General features: G+C 47.3%; 1 protein-coding gene across 1 annotated transcript; it reads right to left on the bottom strand.

Annotated features, from left to right (window-relative positions):
* Nucleotides 1-597: 597 nt before the first annotated feature.
* On the bottom strand, nt 598-9764 carry si:ch211-236d3.4 (protein FAM107B). The gene is made up of 4 exons (XM_056606804.1): nt 9401-9764; nt 5796-5997; nt 4442-4601; nt 598-1364 (listed from the first exon to the last, which is right to left on the bottom strand). The coding sequence occupies exons 1-4, from the start codon at nt 9456-9458 to the stop codon at nt 1248-1250; spliced, it is 537 nt and encodes a 178-aa protein (XP_056462779.1). The 5' UTR covers nt 9459-9764; the 3' UTR covers nt 598-1247.
* Nucleotides 9765-13017: the final 3253 nt, after the last annotated feature.

The raw sequence follows: 13017 nt of genomic DNA on the forward strand, positions 1-13017 counted from the left end.
CCTGGAGCCTCCACCTGCACTCACCCCTCTCTCTCCTCCCCCTGCACTCACCCCTCTCTCCTCCACCTCCCCTCACCCCTCTTCCTCTCCTCCACCTGTCCTCACCCCTCTCTCCTCCACCTGCACTGCACCCCTCTTCCTCTCCTCCACCTCCCCTCACCCCTCTTCCTCTCCTCCACCTGTCCTCACCCCTCTTCCTCTCCTCCACCTCCCCTCACCCCTCTTCTCCACCTCCCCTCACCCCACTTCCTCTCCTCCACCTGTCCTACCCCTCTTCCTCTCCTCCACCTACACTCACCCCTCTTCCTCTCCTCCACCTGTCCTACCCCTCTTCCTCTCCTCCACCTACACTCACCTCTCTTCCTCTCCTCCACCTGTCCTCACCCCTCTTCCTCTCCTCCACCTCCCCTCACCCCTCTTCCTCTCCTCCACCTGTCCTACCCCTCTTCCTCTCCTCCACCTACACTCACCTCTCTTCCTCTCCTCCACCTCCCCTCACCCCTCTTCTCCACCTCCCCTCACCCCTCTTCCTCTCCTCCACCTGTCCTACCCCTCTTCCTCTCCTCCACCTACACTCACCTCTCTTCCTCTCCTCCACCTGCCATCACCACTCTCTCTAACTGCATTATGTTGGCCCTTACTCACCTGCTCACACACACTTTGCTAGGGGACATACATTGTATACACACTTTTTGACGCAAGCGTATATGTTTTAATGTTTATCTTTCATGTTTCAAAGTGATCCTACCTATCTCGTTAATAACGGTCATGGATCAGAGCTCTGCATCGGAGCATTCAGACTCAGTTAGTATCAAGAGTTCAAAAGTGCTATTGGCCATGCTGAAAAGTGTCTTTTACACAGGCAATTAGTACATCTGACAGCACACTCACACAACTCTTCTCCAGGACCCCTTGTTCCCACAGACACACGATGTAGGCAGGCCTTCTTTTCAGTCCGGGCCAGGGCGTTTGGGCCGGAAGCTCTCAGTCCTCCTAATGAACTAAAGCTGGCCTCCGGCTCACGGTTACATCATCAGTGGGAGGCTGGGGGTCATTTCCCCAGCGCGGCTGCAGGTCAGATTAAGTGTGTGAGTGAAGGCATGGTTTAGTGAGTCTAGGGGGGGGCCGAGAGGCCCTGTGGGCCCCAGGGCCTGGTAGTCTCCACCAGGAACCACCACGTGTCCATCACACGCCTTGTGTCCTGAAACCTCTCCCGCCCAAGATCTGTGTGCAGCAGGTTTATCATTTTACATCATTTTCTCGTCTTTACTATGAAAAGATGTCCGTCTCAGCTTCTCCTTGACCTTGACAAACTCGGGGGCTTTCTCCATGTCCTCCTGATCTTTCTCCTGCTGCCTCTCCAGCTGGGTTCAGAAGGGGAAAAGAGCGGATTCATGTGGTTTGTTTGTTATGTCTCTTAAAGAGCCCATGCCATTAAAATCACATTTTTCCTATTGTTTGTTAAATAACATAGGTCTGAATAAGTTTGTGAGCTGTGGTAAGTTTGAAATCTATGCAGTTTGTCTGCTGAATGCAATAGGCAATGAAAGGAAAAAGGCAGAAGAAATGAGCCGATCTGGATAAGGTGACACTGTGACGTAGCGTTGTCAAATTATTATTCATGGCCCTGCCCACTTGGTTGGTTCGTAACCACCCACAAGAATTCTGAAGGAGTCGTGATTGAGCTAGTGCTAAATGCTAATACGTGTACGGTAGTTGCTTAGTTCGTAGTAACAGGCTAGTTACAGAATTTTGAATGCAATGGCAGAACGACATCGAACTACATGAACTGCGACATGCTGCCTGTCGCCGGTTGCCGCGAGGCACCACCGCCGCGAAGCACCACCGCCCGGCAGCGGGCAGCCGGGCGGTGGTGCCTCGCGCCGGCAGCAGGCAGCGCACGGTTCTGTCTACTACAGATTGATGTGGAAGTGGAAGAACCAGAGACGTCGGAGAACCCGACGAAGTCCTTTGTGATTCATTATATCGTCTGGACGTGCACACAGCTTTTGGCCGTGATTATATGTATTATTTGATATAGATATCTATGTATTATATGATATTATTTAGATATAGAGCTCCAGGACTGTAACGCAAGTGTTGTACACTTCCTTGTTATTTGGATAACCGTTCTGCTGTTGGTGTGATGGCGCATAACACGTCGGACTCTCGTCTATGGTATTTCTACAACTAGACCCGTAGTGGGGGTTATCTCAGCCATGGTTGAGAATGAATTGGGGGAAAGGAACTTTGGCTTTGACTCCCTGAAGTCATGAACCACGACATGGAGGAGAAAGGGATTGTTGACCGCGGCCGTCTCCCGCCGGAGCCTCGCTGCCGATCAGGATGCGGTGATTAGCACTGACTGCTGCCGAGGCGGCGGGAAGCAGGGCTCAAGCGGGATACATTCGATCCCTTTCTCCTCCATGTCGTGGTTCATGTAGCCTACTTCAGGGAGTCAAAGCCAAAGTTCCTTTCCCCCAATTCATTCTCAACCATGGCTGAGATAACCCCCACTACGAGTCTCGTTGTAGAAATACCAGAGACGAGAGTCCGACGTGTTATGCGCCATCACACCAACAGCAGAACGGTTATCCAAATAACAAGGAAGTGTACAACATTTGCGTTACAGTCCTGGAGCTCTGCTCTATATCTAAATAATATCATATAATACATAGATATCTATATCAAATAATACATATTATCACGGCCAAAAGCTGTGTGCGCGTCCAGACGATATACTGAATCACAAAGGACTTCGTCGGGTTCTCCGACGTCTCTGGTTCTTCCACTTCCACATCAATCTGAAGTAGACGCGGTCGTTTGAGATTCATAATAACCTATCGTCTGGAGGCTCACACAGCTTTTGGCCGTGATAATATATATTATATATTATATGATATAGATATCTATGTATAATATGGGTTTCTAAGAGCCATTGCGATACATCCACCGTAAACAGAGCGCATGGTACCGTGCCTACAAGCTGCTCAGGGCCAGGTGATAATATATATTATATATTATATGATATAGATATCTATGTATAATATGGGTTTCTACGAGCCATTGCGATACATCCACCGTAAACAGAGCGCATGGTACTGTCAGTGGCTACAAGCTGCTCAGGGCCACACCCCCACCCCCCTCCTTGACCTGCTTTGACACGCCCACCGTATACAGAGCGCATGGTAGTGGCTACAAGCTGCTCAGGGCCACACCCCCACCCCCCTCCTTGACCTGCCTTGACACGCCCACCAAAACAGCGCGTTTGGGGGAAGCTCAATGTGCGACTGTTTCGGAGTGACTGTAACTCTGCACCACGGCTGAATTTCGGGGACGTCTTTGAATACTGTGTTTGTGGCCCACTAATACCTATATTAAAGCATCATAAAATAGAATGGCATGGGATCTTTAAACCTGCACTCTGTGAGCTTTTCACTGTTCCACCAACAGCAGCCCCAGAGATGTCCCTGCCTGATCACCCAGACTAAAGGGCTTTAGAGGGAACAGCAGCGGTTGATTGAGCTGTGATGCATCTGTTTTTTCCTTGAAACGCCCCACTAAGAGAGTAATGTGTGCAGTGAAAAGGCGATTCGATTATATTCACTCATATGATTTGAAATGGATACTTACTAGAAATGCTCTCAAGAACTGTTGTATTATAACTAGAGCTGTCAGTTAAACGCGTTATTAATGGCGTTAACGCAAACCAATTTTAACGGCGTTAAAATTTTTATCGCGCAATTAACGCAATGATTATATAAAAAAAAAATATATATATTTTTTTTTTTTCTTTGGCTTAAAACAAAGAAGCAGTAGCTTGACTGCTATGTTCAAATGACATTTGTTCAAAGCATTCGTTTAATTGCACTATAGGCTCTTTTTTTGTATCGTCCTGTTTTGATCAGTATATGGCAATGTTGTTATCAATAAAAAATAATTTGCACAAGGCAAGCCGATGCACTTCACCATGTTGGTAAGAGAATTAAAATGAGAAGAATTATGGGACAAAAAAATCAAGGGATATTTAGCATAGAAAAATAATTTGTGATTAATTGCAATTAATCGTGAGTTAACTATGACATTAATTCGATTAATCACGATTAAATATTTGAATCGCTTGACAGCTCTAATTATAACATAACTTACTCAGGCCAGTATACAAACCTGATTGTTCTCAGAGATTGGTTCTAGTAAAGCATGCGTGCGTGTGGGTGGGTGCGTGCATGCAGGGTGCAGGGTGCAGGCATGCATGCGTGTGTGCGTGTGTGGGTGCGTGCTTGCGTGCGTGCGTGCAGGGTGCGGGCATGCCTGCGTGCGTGCGTGCGTGCGTCCTTGCGTGCGTGCGTGCGTGCGTGCGTGCGTGCGTGCGTGCGTGCGTGCGTGCGTGCGTGCGTGCGTGCGTGCGTGCGTGTGGGCTCTATGATCAGTCCTCCCGTACCTCCTCCAGCTTCTTCTGCCTCTTGAGGAGCTCCTGCTCCAGGGGGGAGACCTTCCTCCTGGCCTCCTCCTCCTGCCGTTTCTGCCGCCCCCTCTGCTCTCTCTTGCGGGCTTCCAGCACGCGCTGTAGCTCTGGCTTGGGCTCCGCCCCCCCGCCGCCCCTGGGCCGCGAGAAGACACCTCAGCACACCACATCACCTCGCGTATCAGTGCACAACATCTCACAACACAGGGGTTCATTGATCAATATGTGTACTCATGTTTGTGTTTATCTGCATGTTTTTTCAGATGTTTCTTTCTGATTTATATTCCTGTATCTTCATGTTCATATTTTCAGTGTACTTTATTACCGTGCTAACGTTCTATTACTAATATTATTTTCCCTCTTGAGCCGGGCACTTCTCTGAATCTGAATCTTAAAGAGCTAGACACATGATCATGAATGCACTGCAAATAAAAGAACCAATGTTCATTCATGTGATCCTAAACAAACCAAGACTGGTTTGGGCTGGTTTCACAACCACACAAGTCTCCTTCGTGGGCTGAAGCAAGGTTTGTTTAAAGCAAGGGTAGGCAATTCGGAGAAACCAGCCAGAGTGAGCTAGATTATGAAAGTATCCAACTGAAAAATCCCATCCTCCCTTCAGTCCTCCCTCCAAAGCCACTCCCCCAAAACACATGACTAGCTCGCTAGCTTAGCCTCGGGTCTGCCTAGCCGTGTGGAGGACCCTGGTCATCACCAATGAGTGACAGGCAGAGTGCACTCAGGTGGTCTTGTAGGTAAACAGACCGGCAGGCCATCCAATCACTTCACTCAGACAGCTTTTTATAAGCCTGCAACAGCCATGGCTACCCAAACTTTGTAATCTTTTGTCAGAACATTTGATTTATTGATTGATGTTCAGATACAAAGATTGTTCAAAAAGATATAGCCTACATTTAAGGTGTAAAGAAACGTGGCTTAACCACACATTTCATCACCAGTAAGGGAGTGTACAACTGGTGCACTATTATATTCGCGATGCATTACTGTATTCACTGTCATTGATTCATTTGATAGATGTCATGGATTCATCCGATATATGAAAAGGATTCTTCCGATTAATTTCAATGACTCATCCGATATATGTGATTGATTTGATTTGGCCTAAAAGTAAAACCTTGATTTTTTAAACTAATGGAAATTCTTTAGATTCAAACCTTGTTTTTTTCAGTTTCCTCCAATCAAACCAAAATATATGGTCCATTGTCCAGACTATTAATGTTTAACAAGACACAAGTCCCCTGGATTGATGCCATTCTACTAGCATTAAAAAGCAGCACTCAACCATCCCCAGTTGGAGTAGGGTGGGTACCTCATGAGCAGCTCTTTGTGCAGGTCTTGGTGGCTTTTGGAGGACTTCACGGGGTTAACCAGCTTCCTTGGCTTGATGAGGTCCTGGGCATCCTCAGCATCCATGTAGTCGGGCTGGGGGACAAAGCCATCTGCCGGGGGGTGCCGGAGACTGCCCTGGGCCTCCTGCTCGCCCTCCCATTGCAGGGCTGCATGGGCTGAGGCTGCAGGGCAGGGAAACAGACCCGGGTAGGGTGGGGAGATACAAACAGCACGGGAAAGAGGAGAACATCAACACAATACAAATCAATACGTTGATTTCATGACAAAATACAGCGATTAAAACAATACATTTATTTTAAAAGAGAAACTAAGCAAAGAGGATATTCAGTGAAGATTAAATAGCGTTGTGCTGTCCAATATGTGAATGTTTTCAGAAGTCCCTTTACTGGCTGTTAACTATTTTAATTGGCTTTTAAGGGCAAAGTATGTTGTTGGGCCTTAGCATCCCGTATCAAATCTGAGCCCCCAACATGGAGTTCTTCACAAGGGAAACTCTTTAGATTGGAACTGTTCATCATCGCTGGTGATGATGACAATCAGTGTGAGGAGGCCGGGAACAGCCTCCCATCCGGTCGTGGGGATCGATAACCAATTTTTATGAGAGCACAAATAGACTCCTGTGCTCCCACCTGTTGCACCCGCTCATGTTGTGCAGTCATGTGGAGGAGGACATGTCAGGTTCTACGCCAAGCACAACGGCTTTATCACTGAAATAGGAACTACATGCATGCCAAATACCAGGTTTAAATATTACTGTATAGAGCCCCACTATCACTCTGTATAGAGCCACACTATCACTCTGTATAGAGCCCCACTATCACTCTGTAAAGAGCCCCACTATCACTCTGTATAGAGCCCCACTATCACTGTGTATAGAGCCCCACTATCACTCTGTATAGAGCCCCACTATCACTCTGTATAGAGCCCCACTATCACTCTGTATAGAGCCACACTATCACTCTGTATAGAGCCCCACTATCACTCTGTATAGAGCCCCACTATCACTCTGTATAGAGCCCCACTATCACTCCATATAGAGCCACACTATCACTCTGTATAGAGCCCCACTATCACTCTGTATAGAGCCCGACTATCACTCTGTATAGAGCCCCACTATCACTCTGTATAGAGCCCCACTATCACTCTGTATAGCTCTAGCCACACTATCACTCTGTATAGAGCCCCACTATCACTCTGTATAGAGCCCCACTATCACTCTGTATAGAGCCCCACTATCACTCTGTATAGAGCCACACTATCACTCTGTAAAGAGCCCCACTATCACTCTGTATAGAGCCCCACTATCACTCTGTATAGAGCCCCACTATCACTCTGTATAGAGCCCCACTATCACTCTGTATAGCTCTAGCCACACTATCACTCTGTATAGAGCCCCACTATCACTCTGTATAGAGCCCCACTATCACTCTGTATAGAGCCCCACTATCACTCTGTATAGAGCCCCACTATCACTCTGTATAGAGACCCACTATCACTCCGTATAGAGCCCCACTATCACTCTGTATAGAGCCCCACTATCACTCTGTATAGAGCCCCACTATCACTCCGTATAGAGCCCCACTATCACTCTGTATAGAGCCCCACTATCACTCTGTATAGAGCCCCACTATCACTCCGTATAGAGCCCCACTATCACTCTGTATAGAGCCCCACTATCACTCTGTACAGGGCCCCACTATCACTCTGTACAGGGCCCCACTATCATTGTATAGTAAGGCTTTGAAAATAAGTCGATGATGGTCAAATATATACCAGCTGTTCTGTGAACATTTACTGAATCAAACAAATATACTATATACTTAAAGTTTCAACTCGGTTAGTTTGGAGATCGTTTGACCCAAAAATCAAAATCACGATCAAAATTCAATTTGATTAATTGCACAGATAGGGCCTCCCCATCACTGTTTTGGCCCCAATATATCTCTGTATAGGACCCTGTGTGTTGTTTGTCCTCAGTATAGTTCAGTATATACTTATTATATTAGCTCTATAAGAGCCATCTACTGCTCCTACAGGACCGGCTGATAGAGAATAGAAGGTCAGACTGGAGGCATCTGATCCCAGCTGTATTTATCCTCAAAGAAAGGCATTGGGTTTCATACGCATCGGCCAGTTCACACACAATGACCCCTTTCTCAGGAGCAACCAGACACCCAGTCAAATGCTGCTTAATGTTTCAGAAAAATGCCAAGAGCTCTCACGTTGTCCTGCTCCAATCCCAGGACTGGCATGGGGATGTCAGAGGGAAGGACAAGATACAGCTGCACTACTCAGGTCTTCACCTGGGTTTGACTGCCTGGAAGATGCTAGCTCTAAATGTACATGCAAAACAAGCTATATCAGACTCAGTAATTAACATATAACAACATACACATGGTTATATATTTAGTTTATATTCAACTCAAGTTTATATTATATTTGAGTATTATGTATTATTATTATATTATTATTATATAAGTCGTTGAATGAGTAGACTGTAAGAGAAGACAAAAATGTCATACTCCAATACATAATCAAATTCAATACATGTCCCCGGTGGGATCATTACTTCCATTCAGGATGTATCTCTACCCTGGACCTGGGTACGGTCTCCAAACATCCTACAGCTCCATTGACTGGAGTGCTATCATTGGATCAGCTCATTGATCAGCTCCCTGCTCTGATACTGATATGGGAGTCCATCTCCTCTGCTACAACAGCCTCTCAAAGAGCCTGTTCTTGATTGTGTTAAACCATCATCCATTCATTCATCCATCTCTTCTCTCGATGTGCGTTTAGAAGAACCGAAACAAAGCTCCCTCTCTCTTTAAGGCATTAAGGTGATTCGAAAGCGTTATTGTAAGGTTTTTCCAAGGGTCATAAGTCTCCCCGATTTCCCAGTCAAATCTTTGGGAAAAGGTCATTCTGTGCTGGTTGAAATAAAACGAAATGTCGCCACCAAATTAAGTTACCCAACTAAGTTACACAATCGGGTTCAGCATGAACATGTAGGGTTCTGTACGCTTTTTAATGTTTAGCTTTTGAAAAATGGTTCAATGCAATGGATGGAGACAGTTTGTTCGAAAAGGACAAAAGTGTTGTTTTGTATGCAGGCGCACAAATCAGTTTCTCGCACGTTGGCTCAGAGGTTGAAGTCTGTTGCCAGTCCACGTTTTTCCACCTTAAACAAATATTGTGTTACTTTAACTGCTAAAAAAAAGTAGGGCTTGTTTGGCATTGGGCAATATTAGTCTAGTTTGAGGTTTGAGTCCCTGAGAGACCATAGAATATAACTTATATAATGTAGGCTATATCACTTAAAGCCGGCCAATACATAAAGTGTAGCCTATAGAAATACAGAGGCCTACAACAATCATATGCATATACAAATGATGTAACTCTAACTGCTGAGCCCCAAACATGCGTATGTGATGAACACACGTGAATTTAAAATGAGCTTCAACATCCACCACTAAACGGCCACTCACGCCTATCTCTGGCTTTCTGCCTGTTTCTCACTCCCTGCTCTTCATAGCGATCATTACGAAAAAGCTGAGCTGTTACCTGACTTGTGCAGCAGTTCTCTCGGGCAGTAAAAGGAGCTGGTGAACCTGTCGGCCATGTCCTCCGAGCCGCGGGGGGTCCTGGGCTGAGCAGCGGGGGCTCCTCAGGGTAAACGCAGAGCGGCCGGTGTGCTACGCGCGGGACACCCACGGAGCTGCGCTTTAGTTCCCGCCTTCCCATCTTGCGTAAGTCACGTGACCGATTTTGTTAGGGCCATTCCGCCCCACTGCATCGCGGTTCCGCACGATCTCTGCCTCAAAAACACCCCTGCTCTGCTGACTCTGCCTCCAAACAGCCCTGCTCTTTGGACGCTCTCTGCCTCCAAACACCTCCAAACACCCTTGCTCTGCCGATGCGCGCCCCAACGCACTCGCTCACCCTCTCAGCAATTCAATTGGACTTCCCACACATCCCCCATGCTTCAGCGGCTACACATTGAAGCTGCCTACCTCACAAAAGGCTTTCAGCAGCCTGTAGATACACTCTAGTAAGGACGCCCCCTCCATCCCACTGCACTAGTGCTTTAGGAGTTGTTTATCGTTTGCATGATTCTGGTCAAATTGGATTGGGAGTCATAATGCCCGCGTGCGCGCGCGCGCACACACACACACACACACACACACACACACACACACACACACACACACACACACATGCACACGTACACGCACATGCACACAAATAATTGTACAAATTAATGCTCTTAACTGAATCTGTCTACATATTCTTTAGCATAACATCATGTGTAGCTTCTAGATCTGTTTCCATATAGTGGGGCTCTATACAGAGTGATAGTCGGGCTCTATACAGAGTGATAGTGGGGCTCTATACAGAGTGATATTCCTATTTCTGGGTTAGTTCAGTAAACTCTGTTAACAGCCTCGTCTATTATTCCTGAGCATGAAGAATGTAGTTTTACTGACCAGTATCCTGCACTTTGAACGGTCTGATGTGCTAACACACAAGCCTTAACAGAGATGTATCCATGCTGATCAATATGGAAGTAGACTCAATGCAACAGCATGTTGGACAAGGCTGACAATCAAGAGATTGTGTTGCCCTCCACAGTTGCACAACATTGATGAAGATAGATCAACAAATCCTACAGTGTGGTCCTGATGTCTGCTGCCTCACTTGACGGCTAACACCATCAGGTGACAACGTAACCAAACACCCTCCTCAGTCTCCGGATATAAAGGAGCCTTTGATGGGCTGACCGTACAGTACATCGTCATCAAAGTTTCACATAGCATTCGTCTATTTCATTCACCCTGAAGTTTCTACGGCTGTGGGAGATAAGGTCTCTGCGCTCGTCCACTAATTCATCAAATGTATTCCAAGTGACATGAAGCAGGCCACGCCCTGAGTCCATGTGACCACCCTGAGTGGATTGTTCTAGGATCCAGTGTGTGCCTGACTGAATCTAAGCTCAATAGGAGGTTGGACATTGGACTGTTGATGGCTGACCCTACGCTGCTCAGAGTGAAATACAATACAACCAGGGTTGATGATGTGGGCCCCTTTTAGTCTGAGCTGAAGTAACCCAACAAACCAGACATAAACATCACCATGGAGTGGTCCCGCACAGAAATCCTTTGCCATATTTCATGATGTGCCCTTCTGCCTCCAGCAGACTCTTCCTAGGGGCAGTGATGGGGCTTACCTTGGCCATTCTGCTGCTTTCCGTTCTTCACACACTTCTTCCTGGGTTGAGGCTCAGTGTTGATGGAGTAGGACTTCTATGGTGGAGAGCAGAACAGGAGAGCACATGAGGACAAGCCAAGGAGACTCACATGTTTACAGCGCAGTGTCTAAAACCTCCATGGTTTAACTTTTATAATCACTTCCCTCAATTATAATCCCTTCAATAACCCATTACAGCATTAACTTACAGCATTAACTTAGCTGAGGTCCCAGAGTCTGACTGGAATATGTTCAGCACACTGGCGTCCTCAATATTTCCTATTATAACATTTGTGTTCTGAAGATACTGTTGGTTCTGATGTTTATTTATTGTCTATTTTCAATTCTTATTTGCTTTATTATTCTCCTTAAGATGGCAGCAAAACCATAAAAGCTTTCAAATGGGTTTTAACCAAAAAGAAGAATGGAGTAGAACAGTAAACACCCAGTAGCATATCATGAGAGGATGAGAACCAGGAGAGACCAGGAGGGGCCGGGAGAGACCAGGAGGGACCGGGAGGGACCAGTAGAGACCAGCAGAGACCAGGAGAGACCAGGAGGGACCAGGAGAGACCAGGAGAGACCAGGAGGGGCCGGGAGAGACCAGGAGAGACTGGGAAAGACCAGGAGGGACCAGGAGAGACCAGGAGAGACCAGGAGGGACCGGGAGGGACCAGGGGAGACCAGGAGGGGCCGGGAGGGACCATGAGGGACCAGGGGACACCAAGAGGGACCAGGAGAGACCAGGGGACACCAGGAGGGACCAGGAGGGACCAGGGGAGACCAGGAGGGACCAGGAGACACCAGGGGAGACCAGGAGAGACCAGGGGAGACCAGGAGAGATAAGAGAGACCAGAGGAGACCAGGAGAGACAAGAGAGACCAAGAGAGACCCGGAGAGTCTCTCCTGGGTCCGCACTTCCCTTCCCACCCAAACCAGAGCCGGCTCCAGGCCTCTTCCCACTGGCTGAGCTTCTTTAAGGAGCCTGGATACTTGGACAGCGCGTCTCTGCAGTGAATAGACATTGTGTTGGTCGTCTATGGTTTCAGGACAGACTGCAGGAGGCTTGAGTTCTCTAACAAGGACCGCAGTGTCTGTGATGACCCCCCCTCCACCTACTGGAGGGCTGTTTGGAGATGTGACCCGAATGCTGTTTACGCCAAAAAGTGTGGTGGTGGATGTGTGTGCGTGTGCGTGTGCGTGTGCATGTGTGTGTGCGTATGTGTGTGTGTGTGTGTGTGTGTGTGTGTGTGTGTGTGTGTGTGTGTGTGTGTGTGTGTCTGTGTGGGGGGAGGGAAAAGAGTTTGAGTGTGTGTGTATTTGTGTGTGTGTGTGTGTGGGGGGGTGTCTGTGTGTGTTAGTGTGTATGTGTGTGTGTGTGTGTGTGTGTGTGTGAGTGTGAGTGTGTGTGTGTGTCTGTGAATGTCTGTCCGTGTGGGGTAAAGGGAAACAGTTTGAGTATGTGTGCGTGTGTGTGTTTGTGTGCATGTGTGTGTGTGTATGTGTGTGTGTGTGTGTTTGTGTCTGTGAAAGTCTGTCTCTGTGGGGTGAAGGGAAAGGGTTTGACTATGTGTGTGTGTGTGTGTGTGTGTGTGTCTGTGTGTGCGCATGTTGGTGTGTGTGTGTGTGTGTGTGTGTGTGTGTGTGTGTGTGTGTGTGTGTGTGTGTGTGTGTGTGTGTGTGTGTGTGTGTGTGTGTGTGTGTTTCTTCAACTATCACAGATATCTATATCTGTAGCCTAGTGTTGTCAAAGGCATGGGAAACAACGGTTAACGCCTACTCTTGAGTTAATCAATATTTGATTAATTTTGCATCCATGTTTGGTTTCCCACAGAGGAATCCCAGCTCTCTTCCGGGGCGACAGCGAAGGTAGGACTGTCAGGGATTTCCTGCCGTTCCATTGGAGGAAACACATGTCGTCTCCCCCCCCCCCC

The sequence above is a fragment of the Gadus chalcogrammus genome, chromosome 13 (genome assembly GCF_026213295.1).
Source record: "Gadus chalcogrammus isolate NIFS_2021 chromosome 13, NIFS_Gcha_1.0, whole genome shotgun sequence".
NCBI lineage: Eukaryota > Metazoa > Chordata > Actinopteri > Gadiformes > Gadidae > Gadus > Gadus chalcogrammus.

Excerpts from the sequence above, each read along its gene's own strand:
- si:ch211-236d3.4 (XM_056606804.1), bottom strand. The coding sequence starts at position 9,458 with ATGGCCGACAGGTTCACCAGCTCCTTTTACTGCCCGAGAGAACTGCTG. Across the intron at positions 5,998-9,400 it reads AGAACTGCTGCACAAGTCAG|CCTCAGCCCATGCAGCCCTG; the intron begins GTAACAGCTCAG and ends CCTGCCCTGCAG. Across the intron at positions 4,602-5,795 it reads CACAAAGAGCTGCTCATGAG|GGGCGGCGGGGGGGCGGAGC; the intron begins GTACCCACCCTA and ends CTCGCGGCCCAG.